The sequence below is a fragment of the Papilio machaon genome, chromosome 5 (genome assembly GCF_912999745.1).
Source record: "Papilio machaon chromosome 5, ilPapMach1.1, whole genome shotgun sequence".
Classification (NCBI taxonomy): domain Eukaryota; kingdom Metazoa; phylum Arthropoda; class Insecta; order Lepidoptera; family Papilionidae; genus Papilio; species Papilio machaon.
The window spans coordinates 3,278,909-3,295,831 of record NC_059990.1 but is presented as its reverse complement, the minus strand read 5'-3'; the positions used below and the strand labels follow the sequence as shown (position 1 = coordinate 3,295,831).

General features: G+C 33.4%; 2 protein-coding genes across 3 annotated transcripts in view; one reads left to right on the top strand and one right to left on the bottom strand.

Moving 5' to 3' along the window:
- The window catches only part of LOC106708901 (neurogenic protein mastermind), a 34,482-nt gene extending 24,292 nt beyond the window's left edge, over positions 1-10,190 (bottom strand). For both annotated transcript variants that reach the window (XM_014500502.2, XM_014500503.2), the window contains exon 1: positions 9,596-10,190. In XM_014500502.2, the coding sequence (XP_014355988.2) occupies positions 9,596-9,660 (65 nt within the window). In that variant the 5' untranslated portion in view covers positions 9,661-10,190. The remainder of the gene's footprint in view (positions 1-9,595) is intronic.
- Positions 10,191-10,591: 401 nt separating this feature from the next.
- Positions 10,592-15,147, top strand: LOC106708677 (heat shock protein 75 kDa, mitochondrial). The gene is made up of 13 exons (XM_014500213.2): positions 10,592-10,829; positions 10,909-11,060; positions 11,138-11,299; positions 11,738-11,973; positions 12,149-12,258; positions 12,340-12,413; positions 12,496-12,772; positions 13,137-13,206; positions 13,437-13,584; positions 13,761-13,888; positions 14,213-14,400; positions 14,477-14,708; positions 14,926-15,147. Exons 1-13 carry the CDS (start codon positions 10,712-10,714, stop codon positions 15,098-15,100), a joined length of 2,070 nt encoding a protein of 689 aa, XP_014355699.2. The 5' UTR covers positions 10,592-10,711; the 3' UTR covers positions 15,101-15,147.
- Positions 15,148-16,923: the final 1,776 nt, after the last annotated feature.

Genomic DNA, 16,923 nt, shown 5'->3' with positions numbered 1-16,923 from the left:
TCATATGAAATGTCGGTTAATTTAAGTAAAGATAGAAACATAAATATTTGAATCATAAGGAGGTCTAGAGACCTTAAAAAATTGAGAGCGCTCTAGTAATACTTCAATGGTTTGTCTGATACGAGAGCAAACATTAGACACGGCGCGGCACGGACGCCGGAACCCCTGACTCATCGGACAGGTTTGCATCCGTTTGAATGACTATTGCCAACATTTAAAACAACTATAACTTCTAACATACGACTAAATTTAGACAATTCATTATTTTGTAACATACAAAGAACAAATTGGGTGAAAAATAAGTTTCGCCTCTTTCTAAGAACGACACGAAACAAAAGCGGGCAAAAAATCAAGTTCATCTAATATTATATGGTCATAGCTGATCATGAACATGCACAAAGTCAAAAAACTTCAGATACCCCTATAATTTCTAAGTAATAACGTTATTGTTGCAAATTTACAAGACTTAGATTTTTTTCCAATCTGTTTACAGTTTATATTGTAAAACATTCGCGTACATATAAAATACCGGTTGTTTAGTGAAGATAAGTGGCTAATCACACTTGACAACGGATGTGCTCGTACACGCGTCGACGTCGAGGCGAAACCAGGCGAGGCGCGCGGTAGGTGGTGGTTGCAACAGCCGATGCCCACTCAGCCGCGACCCGACCGGTCACCTTGCGCCAATGTTACCGCTGACTTTTCGTCTGCTCCGGTAAAAAAACATTACCTACAGTGTTTTCATTTATTCCGCAGTCGCGGCGGCGATCGAGCGCTCAAGGTTGTCGTCAATGGAGCTAAATCATTTACATTTTTCACAATACCTAATGGATTTTTCTTGTTGTTTTTCATTTTCATAAATCGCACGTACATTTTAAGTGATCGTCTAACGTTAGCAACGATAATTGTTTAGCTTTTTATATATATAAAAAAAAATATTTTACTTAACATTTTAGGCAAATAGCTATTTCTACTTTGCGCTAATTAAATTATTACGCTCTGAAGTTAAACTATAAATATATCTCATATTTCGTATAAATCATCATTACATAATTAATTAGTACAAAAGACCTAATAGTTAATAAATAAAATAAAGGCAACTATAATAGGAGTAGAGCTGTAACTCTGACATTCCATACTACACGATAATTCCCTCTCCTTGCCTTTGCAATAAAAACTAGATAACAAAAGTAGCTGAAGGCTACCTGATAAGTCTAATAGCAATATAGGCTTATTTAATACAACACAAATGTAAACATTCGTCGTGTTTGTAAATAACAGACTAGGACTTTCACGCGGTTTCGCTCGCATTTGACACTTTTATATTTAAATCAACAGAAACCGTTTTTCGAAAATAAAAAAGACAACTGGGTAAGTAACCGTAACTTGGGTGGCAATTTTTGATTTTGATATTTTTTTTCAACCGACTTCAAAAAGAAGTAGGTTATTGTTAATTTATGTTTATATCCATCTATTGTGTTATATTATTGCTTCAATATATCTTGTAATGATATAAATTTTTATTATATAATATTATTACATAATTCCTGAATGATAAGTGGTCGGCGTATCACCATATAAGAATTTAGTATTTCGATTAGACGACAATTGTATAACACAATTTGTCAAAGGGGTTATATTCTAATGTCATAAATTACGTTAATGTATTTGAAACCTTTACATTATAATTTTGACCACATATGCGCTAAAGCCTTGAAAAACCATTGCCGTATAATGATTGTCCTCTAATGCTTTAAAATTTTAAGACCATTAATTAACTGTAGTATATATTTATGAGAAAAGCACAAAGTAACAACGCTAAATAAAAAGGATAAAATGCAGTGAAACTAGCGCCAAATGCTAGTTTGATATTTGCATTGTTTGATATTATCATTGGTAATATCAATAATATAATCATGTCTAAGTAAGATCGATCACTATAGTTTTGTATTTGAATATAAGTACGATGCGCCGTTACACAACTGGTTCATATCAGCGCTGACGTCACAGCGCATGGCGCCTCGAACCTAATACCTCGGTATTCACTCACTGACATCTCTGTTTCATGCCTAATCTACTCTATGACATCTATATTAAACATAGCTAGTAATAAAAGATCCTTCCGATGCCAGATTTTGTAATATGATCGTTGATGATAGGAGAATGTATAATTTATTTCTTAAAGCAGCATTTTTCAAAATGTGCTCCGCGGCGCTCTGAGACTCCGAAGCCCAGAGCCCCGGGTCGGCAAAGCCTTTCTGGCGAGCTCAATAGGTGTCTTACGTATTAGTATTAGATTAGTATTACGTATCTACAAAAATTTAAGACGCGAACAGACGAGGAACGAAAGGAAAGAATTACAAATTCTAGGGCCTAGAATAATCAAACTTAGAATATGGAGTTCCGTCGAATTCTTTGCTTTCTGAAAGGGTTCTATAAACAAAAATATTTGAGACCCGCTGACTAGTTATCTCTTAGTATAGTAGCAAGCAAAAAGCTTTCTTAGGTAATATTTTGTAAGAGCGAAATTGTAAAAAATATCGTAGGGTGATTTTAGTGACATGGAAAAACCTATCTCCTTTTCGCGGTCGTTTCTGACTATTCGGCTCTGTAGGGTCGTAGCATAATGCTATATACCCTAAAGCATTCTGTGATAATTGGGCCATTAAATGAAAGACTATTTTTCCAAATCCCTTCAGAAGTTACAAAGATTATAGCGAACAAACGCATCAGCTGTTTGACAAACTTAACTCGTTCTCAAATATTACCGCAAGCTAATAGATATACCTGTATCTACACCAATCTGTATAATTTAAACACACAAAATATAGCATGTGCTAATTTACATCGTGCGACCTATTTAACTCCTCTAACAATCTTGATGTGTTATAATCATTTAATTATCTTACAAATTGTTAGTAATGTGACAAATCCTCGTGAACAAAGCGAGGTTGTCGCTCCGCGGTCATTGATACGATCATCGTCTGACGCGACGTTGCCAATTCAGCACAAATATATATTCGCTACAGGCGTCGAAAATCAACATCAACGAAATATTCCAAAAATTTACATGATTTATGTACCAAATAATGGTAACCTTTCCAGACAAATAAAAAAAATTGCAAACTGAAATTTGCACAAACAAAGTCCGATCGAATTCAATAAGTAGTTCCGAACACGAAGTACATAAATGTTTACCAATTTAATAATATAAGTATGCGAGATAATGAAAATAGATAAAAGAGGCTCCAGAAGTAGTACACATAATGTTACCAATATTGTCGATGGCAAAAAACCCAAGTACATGTCTAGGACACAATAAGGTTTTACTATTTTCTCATACTCTTCTTTTGGAAATTGGAGTAATGCTTTTATACAAATTGAGCCAGCGTTTTACTAAACTAAGGGTTTGCTACAGCTATCGGGCATTTTAACCCATTATTATCGTTAAAACTAATGCGCAATATCCAGTCAAGGCTATCATGGTTTCTATTAAATTATAAAGCAAATTAATTAAAACACGATAAAGTTTAACACCTTAAATAGCTAAATAATTAGGTACGTTTTCGGTTCATAGGTCACTTCACGAATCAAAGTACACGGGTTTCATTAAAATTTTGCACTCGAAAATAAATGCACTAAAAACGTTTCTAATAATAATTATACAACAACACGATGTCAAAAGATACCTTCCATACCGGAATAATAAAACACTTTGCACTATATTTTAATATATAGGTAATTTTCTCGTCATGCACTAACTCTATAAATTCGTATTCATTCATTGATCTCTACGCGCCTGTTTTTACATAGGATCAATTCCGGTAGCTATCAACTAATAATTGGAAGCTTTTGCAAATCTTTTAGGGCTTGAACGAGCATAGATATAGAAATAAACAAAACATAACGAAATAATTAAATTTGCAGCATGTAGCAACCCTAACTCTATCTGGTGAAACTAATTACGTGCGATGTTACCAGTTGCAACTTCACTCCGCCACTTTCTCTGTATTAGTTATAGGAGAAAACTATGTTGAATGCAAATAATCAAACCTTTTGGCGACATAAAATAAAACATAGACAACATTAAAATCGTTCTCATATTAACTAATTAACATGACCAAGTCACAGAATTACAATCGTCAAATTAACTCAAATGTCACAAAATGTAACGCCTTTCCAAAATTGAAATTCCCCAAAACCGTTAATGCAAGGGACCATAGAGTTCGCCGATAAAACAGGTTTTACATAACGTAGAAACGTTACATTAATTTAAAATCCACCACTGTACCCTCGAGTTGGTCAGTTCCATTGAACTCCGTAAAAGAATAAGACCATATTAAACATATGTAAATGAGGGTTTGAATAACACAACAGTACCGTGCATTCATTTGTGTGAACAATTTGTTGGTTTTTACTTTTAATCAGTAAATTTAAAAATGTTAATGTTTTGTTTTACATACAAAGTAACTATGTGATATTTATTAAAATCAAAAACAAACGTCTTTAATAAAATCTGTCTTTTAAGCCCTTCGTACACAAGGCGACGTAAATCTTGGAAACCATGCGATTTTAGTAACTAAGCGACTTGCGCAATACACGCAGGAACTGTTTGCTGCCATTTCGTTCTTTCATGCCGGTTACGATTGTCACAAATATTCGTGCTAGGCCCAACGACCGAATCGACGACTAGCGCCGACGATTCAACATTGTGTGCACGGAACGCGCGCAACGCGATACTCGCGAAACTGGGATACAATATTAGTTTCAAAGATTTACACTGCTTTGTGTACGAAGGGCCTTAGATAAAATAATAGTGAAAAAATAAATAGTAATAACAGTGAACTTAATTAATTATTTATGAATATTTCAACATAAACAATAAAATCTATGCAATGATTTTAAATACAGTTAGTTCATTTCTTGAAAATTAATTAAAATGAAGGGATATAGGGAGTACTACCAGCCAGCTTAAAGCGCTAGACAAGGCTTATGACATCGCTTTATTGGTCTGTTTAATACAGCGCGGTTCGATAGACACATAAATTGCTGCATATTTGCATTAATCGATTTCCGGTGAACTTAAGGTCATCCGCCTTAGTTAAGGATCAATTGTCCTTACTTAAGAATTTTAGCGATCGAAAAGTAAATTAATAGTTGTGTAAATAACAAATCCCAGACTAAAATTACTTATTTGCCTTTTAGGTAACTGCTGTTTAAGGTTAAAAAACACATTAATAATATGTGCTCGTCTATAAATAGCAACTTTAAACCGTTTCATATTCACCAAATAATGAATAAAATGTGAAAGTACGAACATAAAATAGCGCAAAGAATATTTTTAGTCCATGAAAAGAAACTCACACAACTGACTATAGCAAAATCATTTATTTATCGGAGTAGTGGCTTATGATCAAATTAAATAAATTTAAAATGCTAATATAGCTGGTATCGGTGTAAGCGCCTATCTTTACCAGTGCGAACGATACGCTCTAGGGTTGTACAGTATAGTAAGGTGTCAAAAGAAAAAAAAGGTGATACGATAGTCACCGAGCAAGGTGTATAGTGTTCCATTAACCAGTGAGTAAGAACGCGCTCGCCGACACACGTCGCACCGCGCAGTGCACAGTAAAGTCGTAGGTGTTTTTGTTTAGTTCATTGACCAGGCGCGCTGTCGCTCTACGCAAACAACCGTCGATAAGTCCCGGATTCTATGTCACGCTATGTCACTGACTCCACGCCGTTGTGTCCCCACCCGCTTTCTTGCAGGCTATCTTCAAAAATCGAACACGATTTAGATTATTTGACTTTCAGTAAAGCAAAAATGTTAAACAATAAGGTATTAAAGCAATAATGTTACCATTATAAGCTCAATCAAAGGTTTTTTTACATTTGACGTAGAGCTTTTTCACTTGATAAGTGAATAAAATACAAACTTGCAAGTCCCAAATCCGTTAAAGATTTGAAGTAGATGTTTTTATAAATTACAAAGTCCCATATGTTATCATTATGAACTTTACAGCCATGTTGGGCAACACTTAAAAAACTTTACACATGCTATTCAAATATTTTATTTTAATTCTGTATAATTAGGGAAGTAAGATGGGGTCGTAATATAACGATCTCCATCTTCTTAAAGCGTATTCTTAGTGTTTGCAAGTGACATTCTAAGCGGAGCATACGCGACATATTAGGCAAGAGATCTTATCCGTATTCCACGATTTACTACTTTCACCGCGACATCAGATATACTTAGTTACAGATAGTTATAATTTCAACTCTCACAGTGTTTTATAATCCGTCTCACTAGTTACCATTTGTGGTAAAGCGGGAAAGCATCAGTATTCTTTTCTTTCTTTACACTAACAGGATTGTTTGTTAGATAATGATGTAATTATAATATGATACTTTATAAAAAATAACCCCGAAGATTAAGATCTCACTATTTAATATTAGGTGTTCAAAGCATTTAGCTCGCAGGTCAAAATGAAACAGACATAAGCACGATTAAATAGACGTAAAAACCATTGCTCTCTGACAAGCTTATCGGAAAGCCATGCTCTTTTATATAACAGTATAAAATTGTAACAGTTTTAAATGGCGTGTCGTGCAAAATTTTCAAGACAAAAATATCTACGCAGCTCTTTGTTGTATGTAAGAAGCCCTAAGAAGAACATTTAAACTTAGGCGGTCGGTTACGAACCTACAAAATGAAGCTGGCTTCCTCGTAACGTTGAAAAATACATTTTTATATAACTTACCAATTCGTGGAAATGTTCCATTTCAACTGAATTTTATTACGATAGAAGCTTATTAGTTTTATTTTATTGCACCATCAGACGTTATGATCACGTTTATCAGGATAACCAGTTGAACGTATTGTCTTTACCAACCCAGTTTACTTCCATACATCAGAATAGCTAAACTTATTTTAGGACAATGTTTAAATGTGAAACTAGGCAATGCAAACTCCCATAACACAAAATTCTCAAGAGTCATAAACGTGATGATGTAACGTGATATAGTGTGTTTATCAAAGGTATTTGTCACGTAAGTACAACGAACTACTGGCGACTATTGATGACAAACACGTTCTTATCAGGTACACAAATACCTGGCAGCAAGTGTGAATTTGTGTACAATATACTCAGCAACATAATAATATGTGAATATAAATCTTATTAGCATCAAAATCGTCATACTTTTTAGGTAGTAGCCATTCATACTTACTTCATATTTTTAGGTCGTAGCCATTGAGACATTTTTACGTAGCTATTCATACTTACTTCGATCCATCCGAGAAGAGTTTCATGTTCTATGGGATCTCTTTGTTACTAATTGCGTCGCATTTAATGCCTCAAGCAGCTTTCGAATTCGGTTTTGAAAACTAACAACATCGCGTTCCTTGAATTATTGTAAACATGACACTCAGAAAGAACCAAAGGACGTATATAACGTCCACCTGCGTATTAAAGTGCAGTCACCAATATAAATTAGCTAAGTGAGGGAAGCATCCATCATTGGTCTAAAGCCGGATGACTCGAGTATGTTGAATTGGCACGCACATAATTTATCTGATAAGAGCCTACAAAACGTCCTTACTGAAGATAATGTCAGGTGTAAAGATTTTAACTCCTTCTGCAATGGACTTTACGAATAATCATGTCTCATAAATTAGGATAGTCTGAAATTCCATTGACATTATCTGCTTTGCACCAGGATATGTATAACTATTATTTAGTACTTGATTTGCAATACGACTACATTAAATAAGAAAAAATTACAGCCAACTTATATCACTTTAATTGACAATGCAAGAATTTGATATTGAATCGAAGACAATCACGATCCGAAAGTTCTGGTTTAGAAACGTAACTGCAACCTGCAGTGTAAATAGAACGGGCCGGTGGCGTGTGCACCGCGCCCGCCGCTCGCCCCCCGCCCCTCGCCGCCCGATACCGTTACCTTCGGCACCGTAATGTTGAAGTGTTCACACTATCTACATACACACGGCATTGTCACCCGAGATTCAAATATATGCTTTATATTATCGGAAAATTGTATCTTGAAAAACGACTTTATTAAAAAAAATCATTATGCTCAGTAATACTACAAATGATTTGAACCATAAAAAAAGTTTTCCAACAATTTGTATTTTTGAAAAAATATCACGCCCAGTACCAACCCGCACTGGGCCATCGTGGTTGACTATGTCTTAGTCACCCCAAACTTAGGGTAGGCTCTGAGCCCCTCAGTAGGGATATATAGTGAGCTGATGATGATGATTAAGCTCAGTGGACTACAATTTAGCTAAATAGTTTAAACATTTCGACATTCGAGAAAAAAAGTGGAATACAATCACATCCTTTGACCTAAGATGAAAGGTCATCTCATAATATCACCTAACTAGGTATCGCCCGTGTCTTTTTCCGCGCGGAATTAAAAAAAAACTTAATAAGTAGCCTATGTGTTTGTCCAGATTATGTTCTATCCCTTGAGATGTACCAAAGATACTTTTTAACAAACATCCATCCATCTAAACTTTCACATTTATAATATTAGTTTGATCAATCAATGAAAAGTATTACACATAATATCCCCACATTGTGTGATGTCTGCAATCTATTGCAATAACCTTCTAGTACAAGTGATTACTATATTCTTAACTATCAGGTATGTTTCTTTAAACAATACTGAAAGTTTCCATTGTCATAAAACCTACTATTATTAAGGAGAATGAATGGAATAGCAATACATACCGATAACACTCAAACATTCATATTATTATATATGGAGAAAAAGACATAGATATTTAGTCAAATTTAGTTAAAACTACTAATAATAAAACAAAAACAAGATATATAAACAGTGTCTATGGTCAGTTACATACCTTTGCATGCTAAGAGAAGATCTTATATTTGATTTGAAATTCCATTTGCATAAGTTTGTATTTAAAAATAGCAATGGCACCTACGTTAATTATGTTTGTAGAAATATAACTTTCATACAGGACAGAACTTTGAGTACTTTTATGATTTATAAAACCTCATGCAAAAGCAACATAGTAGACAACCATAACCTGAAACTGTTTACTGTATTTTCTTTTAAATGAAATGAGAAAACAGTACTCACAGAACTGTTTAAAAAAATAGTAGAGTCTGAAATTGTGGTACATGATTATTTATGTAGAAGCAATTGATATGTACATTTGAATATTTCTATAAACTGCAAACAAATAAAAATCCATAAGCATTTACAAAACAATTTGTCTATGACATATCAATGATTAATTTCATTATTGTCTGTGCTATCAGCCAACTTCCTTTTCCTCTGTATCTTGCCATGTAAGTAAGCAACTCATACTTGGTACAAAGATTTTGATGATGCTTCTTATAAATAAATAGAGTACATAAACATTTTCATAATTTCTTGACAAATTATATTATTTTTTTATCAATTAAAAACATTAGCTTAAATTATGTAACCTTTAATTGATTAAGAATACGCTAAAATGATGAACATGAATTATATTGCTGAACTACCAATCCCAGTAGGTTTAATCATGCAATTTATTTTATTGAATGGTCCGACTTACCGGAGTCGATCAACAACAGCTTGTCTTTTGGGTGGTAGGATCATCTCTTCCATGGGCTGAAGCATGTTCGGCGGATGCTGGGCGGGCGAGGCGCCGGGCAGCAGCCCGCCCGCGCCACCGCCTCCCACCAGGTGCTCCACGGTGACTACTGACGCTCCTTCACCTTTGATCCTTCATTCTCAGTCTTATATCACTATTCTACTGATTCAAGTGCTGCAACGCACATGCGATAGCACTGTAAGAAAATAACAGTTCGTCCTGAACACCTTAAGCACGTCTTTCATATTGACACTCTCTGCAAATCTTGACCACTCTAAATCTTGGAAACTGTAGTAGCGTTTGTTTCAAAATTCACAGTACATGACACACACGGTATGTTACCCACAGGTTACGTTTACAATTCAAAACTTTTAATACAGCCACTTAAAATGTTTTGGATTAGTAAAAGTTATGAAATCACACTGCAGATATCATATTTTCCTTTCGATCAACTTCAAACAGAGATACGATAAAGTTAAAATCAAAGTAAAAGTATAAAAGAAAATTAAAAAGTTTTATTTATTTACTAATCTTCCACAAACAATTCTGTATTAATCTAAACGTCCAAACCAAACATGTCCTCAAACATCAACTGAACTGACTAAACTGACGTATAGAGGATCAACGACGCTTGACTTGACGCTTGGTTTTCGGTTTTTTGACGTGAACATTCTTAATGGATACAAGGCTTTTTGCCTCAACTTTCATCTTGTTAATTTAAAAAGCCGTATTCATTTTAAAAATAGTAGTGCATAATTGAACCCAAAAAGTTTACATTTTCTGTTTATCACAATTGAACAATCTTATAACCTATTTACAAAATAAATTTAGCAATAGAAGACACGAAGTTATACTATTTCTTCTCTAAATTACTTTATTTTAATTATATTTTTGCGATATTTAAAATTGACATTGACAGTTTCGTATTCCGTAAACCTTGTTTTTCGCTCATTTCTTTATCAATATCTAAATAGAAAGTAATAGAATTCAAATATTTAACAAGAAAAGTTGTTATTAGTAACATAATAACTTAAGCAGTGGTATAAAATATTCTTAAAATATATTTTAAGCTAAACAATGTCAGCATTACGCGCGAGATCAAGTTTATCAATACAATTCGCTAAGAGGTTACTTTTTCAATCGAGAAATAATGCAAATTATATTAATCGAATTACTATTTTAAGAACTCAGCCGGGTTTGTTTGAAATTTATTTGTTTTGTGATATATAATATTATTTATTTTCGAACATACTGATTTTATAACTACTTTACAGGGTCATTTTCTCTTCAATCGGCAAAATTTAGTACTGTGTCTGATCAGCAAAAAGCTGAAAATTTAAAATCTAGTCCGGAAAAGAAAGAATTTCAGGCCGAAACGCGCATGTTACTTGATATTGTAGCAAGGTCTTTATATTCAGACAAAGAAGTAAGTCATTTAAATGTTTTACTTGCATTTGGTATGTGATAATTATTTTAAATGCAATTGATATTTTTTTGTTGTAGGTATTCATTAGGGAGCTTATATCCAATGCAAGTGATGCACTGGAGAAGTTCCGTTATTTAAGTGTAAGTGGTGCAGAGGGTGCCCCACAGCTGGACAACACTGATAGAGCACTGGAAATTAAACTCATCACAGACAAACAAAATAGAACTATTACATTCCAGGTATAATAGATTTTTTTATTTTACATAGAGACTTATAGTATGATAACTAGCAATGAAAGATTTGTATTATATAAGCCTATATGTATCATCAGCTACCGGTCATTTTTCAGAGCATACTCAACTCCGTGACCTTGGTTGTCTTTTGCTATTTAATATTTAGATCACATACACTTTTCACTTTCATTTATCTTCAACCTTGACATTGGCGAAATCATCGAAAAAATGACGAAATCCACTATAAATTAAAAGAAGAAGAAGCTTGAATGTAGAAAAAATACATATTGCTCTAGACTGCTATAAATTATGTGTTTAGCTTTTGTGGGGAACAGTCATAGTTTTTGATATAAGTTTTATTTATGTAATCTTATTGATTTATTATGAACACCTATAGAATGTAAATTGAATCCGAAAAAAAATGAGTGTTTCATTTTATTTCAGGATAATGGTATAGGTATGACGAAAGATGAATTAATACAAAATTTAGGTACCATAGCTCGATCCGGCTCCAAGTCTTTCATAGAAGAGATAAAAAAACAAGGTGCAGAACAAGCTAATACAATAATAGGCCAGTTTGGTGTAGGTTTTTACTCAGCCTTTATGGTAGCTGATAAAATTGAAGTTTACACGAGGAGCAGTAAGTCTGGATCACCAGGATTGAAATGGAATTCAGATGGGTATGTTTTTTTTCACATCTTCATCCAATCCAAAGGCAAAGACATATTGAAAATTTTAGACTAAAATTTGAACTTCAAAATATGTTGGGTATAACAATTTCTCAAATAACCTATACATTAGCTATTCATATTAGGTATTGTCGCTTCAGGACAAAATGAATATTTTATTTTACAGCTCTGGAACATATGAAATCCAAGAAGTGGATGATGTTCCAATTGGAACAAAGATAATTGTTTATCTCAAAACAGATTGTAGGGAGTTTGCGGATGATGAAAGAGTTAAAGGTAAAGACTATACTATTTATGTTTTTAAATTCAATACTGATCTTTGAAAGGACCTTTTTAATTATAAATTAACATTTTCAGACATAATCAAGAAATATAGCAATTTCATTGGAAGCCCAATTTTGTTAAATAATGAACAAGTCAACTCAATAAAGGTATTTATGTTATATGCAAACGATTGACTCAGTAAAATGAAATATTTCAAAGGTAAATAATGTTTTTAAAAAATATTTTCAGCCCGTATGGTTAATGGAACCAAAAGAAGTTACACATGAACAACACGTAGAATTTTATAGATTTATTAGCAACTCATATGATAAGCCACGTTTCACATTGCATTACAAAACCGATGCACCCATCAGCATTCGGTCCATTCTTTATGTTCCTGAAGGGAAACCGGGTCTGTTTGAAATGTCCAGGGATTCTGACGTTGGTGTTTCACTGTACTCCAGGAAAATATTGATTAAAAGCAAAGCTGATAATATTCTACCAAAATGGTTAAGATTTGTTAAAGGTAGGGTATTTAAAATATAATTATATACTTAATAATACACTTACAAATAATACACTACATGAAAGATTGCGTGAAAGATGACATGATCAAGAAGGGGGTGACAATCAAGATGACGGCAGACAGATTGATTTGGAGGAAGGAAACCTGGTGCACCGACCCTACGTAAGTGGGACAAGGTCAAGGAGACGAATACACTTACTACTACATAGATATAATATAACATTAGCAAAAATCTGTTTCATCATACAACAGGACCAGTCAGCAGCATCATACTAGTCGCCTGGAGACATGAACAAAGGCTTATGTCTCTGGGTGACTAGTTTGAGACACTTCTTTTATAGCAAACTCATAAATAATATTGCAGGTGTTGTGGATTCTGAGGACATACCACTTAACTTAAGCAGAGAACTACTCCAGAATAGTGCTTTAATTGTGTAAGTAATTATTTACATAATTTTTTTTTCTGTCTGTCTTAAGATCAACATTTTTTTTATTATAGTTTATTTTGAGATAAATTCATATACTTGATATAAATTTAGAAAGAATTACAATTATTCAGATGAAATATAAAAAAAATTACATATTAATCAAATGGATACTTCTTCTAATGGTTAATTTATATAACATTAAATATACAATCATTGTTATATTGTTATACTTCCAGAAAACTGCGAACAGTTTTGACAAACCGATTTATAAAGTTTATGTGTGAAATGGCTCAGAAAGATCCAGTCGGATTTGATGCATTTTACAAGGATTACTCGTTGTTTTTGAAAGAAGGAATTGTTACCAGTCAGAGTCCTTTAGAGAAGGTAAATACTTGGTATTAAATTTACTTTATATTATAATTAACAAATTCAATAAATAGTGATCTCGTAGAGAAAGCTGTGAATTTGTCAAATAATTTAATACAAACATAGTATAAACCAATTGCTTACTAAAATATTTACGATAAATTATAGAACACTTTTTTTTTTAACATATCTAGGAAGAAATTGCAAAAATGCTAAGATTTGAATCATCCAAATTAGAAGCGGGAGTCAAGACATCTCTAGCTGATTATTGTGCGAGGCAAAAGGATGATCAAAAATCTATTTATTATTTAGCTGCACCGAGGTGAGCAATTAATTTAAATTTATATTTAAGCAGTTATCAAAAGCCTGATTTTCTTGTGTTACAATTATTATGTTATATGAAAATGACAAAAGTATTGTAACTAATGAATATCTGTAAAAATGGACAGAAAAAATTTTCTCAGATAACAAAAGAAAACTTTTTTTAGATTTTGAGGTTTTTTGTAATTGATTAATGTATTTTAGATGCAAAGAATAATAATGTAAAATGTTACAGCATTATCACTTAACATCAGGTGGGATTGTGGTCAAGTGCTGGCTAACATTCATCAAAAAAAAATATTTATATCCCTTCCCGTTTTTACAGTCGCCAACTCGCCGAAACATCACCGTATTACGAATCTCTTAAAAAACGCGACCTTGAGGTGCTGTTCTGTTATGAAATGTATGATGAACTGGTTCTATTAGAACTTAAAGAATTCGGACGACGCTCCTTGGTCTCGGTTGAAAATGACATGCAAAAAGAATCGACTGATAAAAGTGAAACAGTCATCGGTAAGATTAAACATAGGTAGAGGTTAGACATGAGTGTAATTCTCTGCCATTTAATAATATTTATTTCCTCTTTCAGGTAGTGACGATCTGCAACAAAACGAAGTTAACGACTTAATATCGTTCTTAAAAACAAACTTAAATGGCAAATTGTTTGAAGTGCGCACAACTCAAAAGCTGGACACGCATCCGTGTGTCATTGTAATACCAGAAATGGCCGCCGCACGACATTTCATAAGAACACAGGCGCAAAACCTCAGCGAAGAAAACAGATTCGCTCTATTGAGACCGCAATTAGAAATAAACGCAAAGTAAGTAATTTCACATTTTGTTTTAAAAAAAATGCCTGGTTTACATTATGACATTACAGTAGCGTTCAAAATCACCGCTGGCATACAACTGGTATAATGTAAAATTGGCGCCAGTGAGCCTATATAGTCTATGGTAAGCCAGTGCTACTGTCCTATTGTACTGGCATAATGTAACCCAGTCATTAAGACTCTCTAACGCTTGACTTTTCCTTGGCAGACATCCAATAATAAAGAAGTTACACAAACTCGTATCCAGTGACAAAGAATTAGCTAACATGGTATCCCAGCAGCTCTTCTCAAATGCCATGGTGACTGCAGGTCTGGTTATGGATCCAAGAAATTTAGTCAATCATATTAACGACCTTCTAGTGAAAGCTTTAGAAAAACATTAATTATATTTATTAGATGTATGTTAATTAATAAATAATGATGTTATGGATTGTTGTTTTTTAACCTAAAAAAATAAAAGTTATCGCCTACAATGCAATTGACTAGCCACAACAGTTTGGAGGTGATCATTGACAACGTCTTTTTCAACTACCTATAAAAATAACTTTGTACAAAATACATAGTACTTAGTACCTTCGCAACCTGGTCAGGATAATAAAAAAAACTGCAGAAACGTAATTAATTTCATATAATGGCAACAACAATTAATAAAATATTCGTTAAGCATTGACATTTTCTGATATTGTTGTAAATGTCAATGTTTGCTGTTTAATTTTTAATTCCTCATACTCAGTTTTATGCTCAGATTAAGAATTTTATGTGGTAAAAATGTTAAAACAATCTTATTGCATACTAGCTGTGCCCGCGACTTCGTCCGCGTGAAATACTATTTTGGGTAGCATTTTTCTTGAGCTAATTATTTTATTTAACCAACGTGCTATGCTTTGATGTATGTAGAAGAACATAGAGAGAGGTGTGCCCGGACCGCGCCAAATGTAGGTCCTGGGTCTCTGCCTACCCCTCTGGGTTACGGGTCGAGAATTATGTTGTTGTTGTTTTTTTACTTAAACTTATAAAAAATGCCAAAAAATATTAAACTTACAAAATATTCACATAAACATCTTCCCATACAAACTTTCATCCCCTATTCCGTTTTGTTACATTGCAACCTTGAGGGTAAAACTTTTACAAATTTCAAATGTCATATTTATTTATATCAAATCAGCAGCCTAAAAAATAAGTTTAAAGCTTCTAACTGTAAAAATGACGATAATTCCATACAAACTTTCACCCCCACGTTCAACCCCTTGCAAACCCTTTTTCGCGTAAAAATGTGCCCTATGTCCTTCCTCAGGCTCTAGACTAAATATTGGTAAGGGTAATAGCAAAACATATTAAAGAAAACATTCAACAAAACCTCACATAATGCCAAACAAAATTTCATCCCCTATTGTTATTTAGCACCCTTGGGGGTAAAATTTTACAAAAATTTAATTTCATATTTATCTTTATCAAATTAGCAGCCTTGAAAATAAGTTTCAACCTTCTACCTGTAGAAATGACGATAATTCCATACAAACTTTCACCCCCACTTTCAACCCCTTCAAACCACTTTTTCGCGTTAAAATGTAAACTACGTCTTTCCTCAGGCTCTAGACTAAATATTGGTAAGGGTTACAGCAAAGCATATTAAACAAAACATTCACCAAAACCGAATATATTGCCAAACAAATTTTCATCCCCTATTGTTATTTAGCACCCTTGGGGGTAAATTTTTTACAAAAAATTAATTTCATATTTATTTATATAGAATTAGCAACCTCAAAAATAAGTTTCAAGCTTCCAACTGTAAAAATGACGATAATTCCATACAAACTTTCACCCCCACGTTCAACCCCTTGCAAACCCTTTTTCGCGTTAAAATGTGCCCTATATCCTTCCTCAGGCTCTAGACTAAATATTGGTAAGGGTAATAGCAAAACATATTAAAGAAAACATTCAACAAAACCGAATATATTGCCAAACAAAATTTCATCCCCTATTGTTATTTAGCACCCTTGGGGGTAAAATTTTTCCAAAAATTTAATTTCATATTTATCTTTATTAAATTAGCCTTGAAAATAAGTTTCAATCTTCTACCTGTAAAAATGACGATAATTCCATACAAACTTTCACCCCCACTTTCAACCCCTTACAACCCCTTTTTCGCGTTAAAATGTAGCCTATGTCCATCCTCGGGTTCTAGACTATCTGTGTACAAAATTTC